Genomic DNA, 4,676 nt, shown 5'->3' with positions numbered 1-4,676 from the left:
GCGACGTCCGTCGGTGGCTCAAAGAAAGGGGCGCGTAACAAGCTTTGAAATACCTTGTAAGCCGGCTACACGCTACAGCTACATACTGCCTATAAAGCCTTAGACCAGCGGCGAAACGATATTTATAACCACCAGCATCCTGACACGGGCCCCGCCATATGAAATTTTCCATTCTAGCGAACCGTCAAATCTGAAATGCGATAGACCCTCGGTAAAACCGGCCAAATAAGGAACTTGATCATTGAAGGTATAAATCGATGAACTCCTCTATACCATTTTAGAATAACTTTGTACTTGAGAATTAAATTGCATTTCAAGGAATTAAAAGCAAATTTTGATATATTGTGATCAAAAGAAAATTGTTGAATATTCTAAGAATTTATCCAATTGACAAAAACTAAAAGTAACATAACATCAATATTATAATTTCGCATTCGAATAATACAAATGTAATATAACACATGATGTTACATAACAGTTACATTGTTGAGTGCGAAATTATGATATTGATTATATTATTTTTAATTTACATCGAATAGGTACTGTCTACAATTAAAGTTTTTATTTGTGTGAACACGTAAAAGAATTGAAGCATAAAAGCCGGATGATGCCATTTTACGAGATTAACAATGTCGCACAAAGCTGAAAGACATTTTAATCTTTTTTTCAATGTGTTAATCCCTCCCAGGTTCCATACAGATCTCTTTTAAACGCCTTTTAAACTTTCGACCGGCCGCGAAATGGGGTTGGAAAACATTGTTTCGTCCGTCTCAGGCTTTTCACCGTGCGCATTCGCACGCTCTGACTTTGTAGTAATTGTCAGGTACAGTGCTCGTCAACGATAGCTTTGAGAATTGGCACATATAATACTACTCTAGACAGCTGACATTCGCCGTGGATTCATTGAGAAAAAGCTTTAGTCGTTAATCATTTACTAATTATAATTTCGACGAGGCAGCGGCAGCCATTGATGCGTCGATCGATGAGAAGCAATGTACCTTGTGGGTTGAAGGAGTGTGTGTTGCGATCTTGGATTATCGCCGGCAGAAAGTTGCAAGTAACTTACGTGCTAGTACTTTGGTAAAACAGTTTTCGCATCCTCTCGATCAACGTCGCCCTCTGTATACACTTCCTTACAGGTATACGCGTCGCTCGACGATTTCCATTAAGAGCTAATTAATTCGATCTAATTTAAGGACTATCTTTGGACGTTTGGCTCTGTTGCGCAGGGCCGCCACTCGACTTTGGTATTTCGTTTCTATGTTTCGCGATAATAACGAGCTTTCGGCCATTCTTACCTTCTCGAAGTGTCGCTGTCGTTTTCAGGTCGCTGTCAGGTCTCGTCCGATCTCGAACTTCATTACGCGCGAAAATGATGTACCTTGACAATTTGAGGTAACAGAAAGACGTTGTGTAGTTCATTAGAGCGCTAATTAAGCCTTAAAACACACGGTTCGGGTATACATGAAAAAATTATGCCGTTATATGCGTAATTTTAGGAGTAAAAAAATATTGCTATACATCTTCAAAGAAGTCAATTATTGCGAGAGATCCATCATAAGTTTATTTTGTGGGAAATCTCGTAAAAGAAATATTTATCCTGTAAGAATTAAAACTCTCGGCATTCCTTTTTTTTTATAAAATCCTTTATCTTGATCTTCCACCTTTCATCTCCATGATCTCTTATTATCACGAGCTAATGTTGATTCTATGTGAATTAAAGTTTCCTTCTTCACACTTTATCTTGATTATCTCTCATCCTGATGTCTTTTAAGAGAAATGTAGATAATTCAATATAGAATCGCGATGTTAGCCTTTTTTTTCTATTTATTCTTCTACCATCTCTTTATTTACTTCCACTTTCCCTTCGTATTTTTCACTTGATGATGTCTATGCACATTTATTTTCTGTCTTCAACGCTCCTTTTAGAAGCTTGCAATAAACGAGAAACGCAAACAGGCGGATTTAGCGGTCTAATGTTGTACACATATATTTCTCTAAGAGATTCTCGATCACAGGTGATCCGCGATCGAACGCTATCTCTTCGAGGATACGTTCGTTGAGCCGACCTGCCAGGAGCTTCGGGATTTCGTGATCGATCTCGCACTAAGTAGCGATTCCTTCCCAATGATCCATCGAGCGGCGGATGCACTCCCCCCAGCGCAAATGCGAACGCACACGGAAATGCATCTCGCTCCTCTTGGCGGCCCTTTGCTCCCCCAGCTACGTGTAATGCTCGCAATCCCCACACTCGGAGAGCGTGGGTGTGGACGGACACTAGGTGGGATTCGGGTCTTCGTACGCCTTCTCGTAGTCCCGTCGCCGTATCACCGCGAAGTGGGTCATCTGGAAGGAGTTGGTCTTCTTGCAGCCGCGCTCCAACGTACCCGTCATACTGTAGCCCATGTTGAAGTCGCTCGACGAGACGTTCGACGTCAGGTACAGCTGTAACAGGGCGGCAAGCAGATCGATACGATATCACTGCGTTACTCTCGCACTCACACTTGAAACTCGAGAGAAGAGTTTCCTATAGTTTTTTTCTAGTACATTATTCCCGGCTATTACATCAATAATAATAATTTTAATATAATATAATAAAAAATGGTACGCACGGAAAGAACGCTTTTTGTTGAAGAGTCTAAAAATTTAGCTAGGTACAGATCTGAAAATAATTTTTTTTAACTATTAAAATTATTATGCACACACACAGGACTCAAACGTGTTGCTATAATCTCAAAATCTTTTTGTGGCATTGCTCATGCTTGATTTTTGTACCTAACTAAATTTTTAGATGCTTCAGTAAAATTGTTTTTTCCGTGTATATATGTATATAAAAACCTAAAAAACTTAGTAACAAATTAATAATATTACATTAATATAGTAATATTATTATAAATGAATACTAATAATAAAGTATCTTTTTAATTATATTTTTTTAATGTTTGTGGCTAGTATTTCTCTTATACCGAATGTACAGTTATTTCATTTTATTATACACATAAAAAGGCGCGGCTAAAACCATTCGTCCAAATCCCTTGGTCAGTTTGTAATTAAAAGTTAACTAGTTAGGAAAAAATGACCATAAAGCATATCCGTGTTAATTAAAACATCCCAGAGCTTTTTTGATAATTTACGTTTAATTCGTACTTTCGCTATTACTGGAGATGATATTATTTCGGACGCAGTCCGACGAATTTCAATGGCAGATCATTAGAATAATACAAGCAAGCTCGCGGCTGCCGATTTAGAGTATGGCGCTGGCCATGCCTGCAGCAGTCCTTTATGCAGGCCAGCTCTCCATCAAAATTGCATGTACGACATTTATGGCTGACTGTTGGCGCGCGGACACATGTTACTTTCCGACAGCAGCAGCCGCATTACACATTCCAGTACCAGTCCGTTTGACGAAACGCATAAGAAACGGATGTACATGTTGCGATTTTTACGTTTTCAGTGTCGTCGTAAAACCCCGCGGCAACTATGCGACTTCCCCGTCGTTTACCCGCAATAGTATCTACTTTAGGCATTTGGAGAATAAGTGCGTGGCTATCCGAGTCTTCCCTTCGCAAAAAAAAGTCTGCTCTCAACGCGAATCCTCTCCAGGCAGCTCGATAAATGTCGCGAAAACGTGTGCCCGAGGCATCAACATACATATTCACGCGAGACGCGTCGACGATTTTGTCGGCCGACAGTTATTCCCCTTCGAGATTTGAGACTATTTCACGAATTTAACTTCTTCTACTACTTTGGGAGTAGACACTTGATTTTTTCTACATAAATTACTTGCAGTGTTTTTACAATTAAAATCACTGTTATTAACATTCTATTGTATCTTAATAATTGTTTCTGATTTATTAGTGTTTGAAAATATTAATGGATGTAGGTTTAATCACAATTTCCAAAACAGTACAAATCAAACAAATAACCACGTTAAGTAGCTTATAATAGTTTCTAAAAATTTTTTATGTTGATTGGTATAACACTTTTTTATTGTGGATTTTCAATGAAATTGCATACAAAAATTCGTAAAGAATAGTTAACAAAAAAGAAAGAAAATATACGAAACAATATTTTCAATTCACATTTTCTTGCCGCTGAAGACACCCTAGGTGACTATTTCCGAGTTAAAAAAGCGAGCGGAAATTAAAAGTAAATGATAAAAACAAAGCACTTCCGACGCGTAAGAATACGGTGTTGTAGTCTGTGACGATGGCGGGCATGACGTGTATTCTCAGTAAAAAGATTAACGACCGTTACATCGTAGAATCATATTTTTCCTGCGTATGCTACCCACCAGCGTGATTATGACGGTAAGCGAGCGTGACGTAATAATACCTAGTGATAAATTCGATAACCGTTATTTCACGTGTTTGATGAATATGAAATTTATCATCGGGAAATACCACAGCGTCACGTTCTAGCATGTTTCCTCAACTATTTTGCGTATCCTCGGCGAACACTATCGAGATTGTTTTTTTTTTCACCAGCTTAAAATATGTTTCCTCAACTATTTTGCGTATCCTCGGCGAACACTATCGAGATTGTTTTTTTTTTCACCAACTTAAAAGGATGCTGGAGTGTCCTGTTTTACCATTCATTTTTAAAGACTATTTTCTCTTAATTGTGTTTATATGGATTGAAAAGTTTTCCACAATTAAAGTATCGACAACAACACA

At 38.3% G+C, this 4,676-nt stretch overlaps 1 protein-coding gene across 2 annotated transcripts in view; it reads right to left on the bottom strand.

The window, feature by feature from the left end:
• Positions 1–557: 557 nt before the first annotated feature.
• LOC108762650 (uncharacterized) overlaps positions 558–4,676 on the bottom strand; it is a 44,608-nt gene continuing 40,489 nt past the window's right edge. For both annotated transcript variants that reach the window (XM_018509729.1, XM_018509728.1), the window contains one exon: positions 558–2,445. In XM_018509729.1, coding sequence (XP_018365231.1) covers positions 2,278–2,445 — 168 coding nt within the window. In that variant the 3' untranslated portion in view covers positions 558–2,277. The remainder of the gene's footprint in view (positions 2,446–4,676) is intronic.

Source organism: Trachymyrmex cornetzi, unplaced genomic scaffold, assembly GCF_001594075.2.
Source record: "Trachymyrmex cornetzi isolate Tcor2-1 unplaced genomic scaffold, Tcor1.1 scaffold313, whole genome shotgun sequence".
Classification (NCBI taxonomy): Eukaryota; Metazoa; Arthropoda; class Insecta; order Hymenoptera; family Formicidae; genus Trachymyrmex; species Trachymyrmex cornetzi.
Note: the sequence above shows the minus strand (reverse complement) of the source record. Positions and strands in the feature narration are given on the sequence as shown.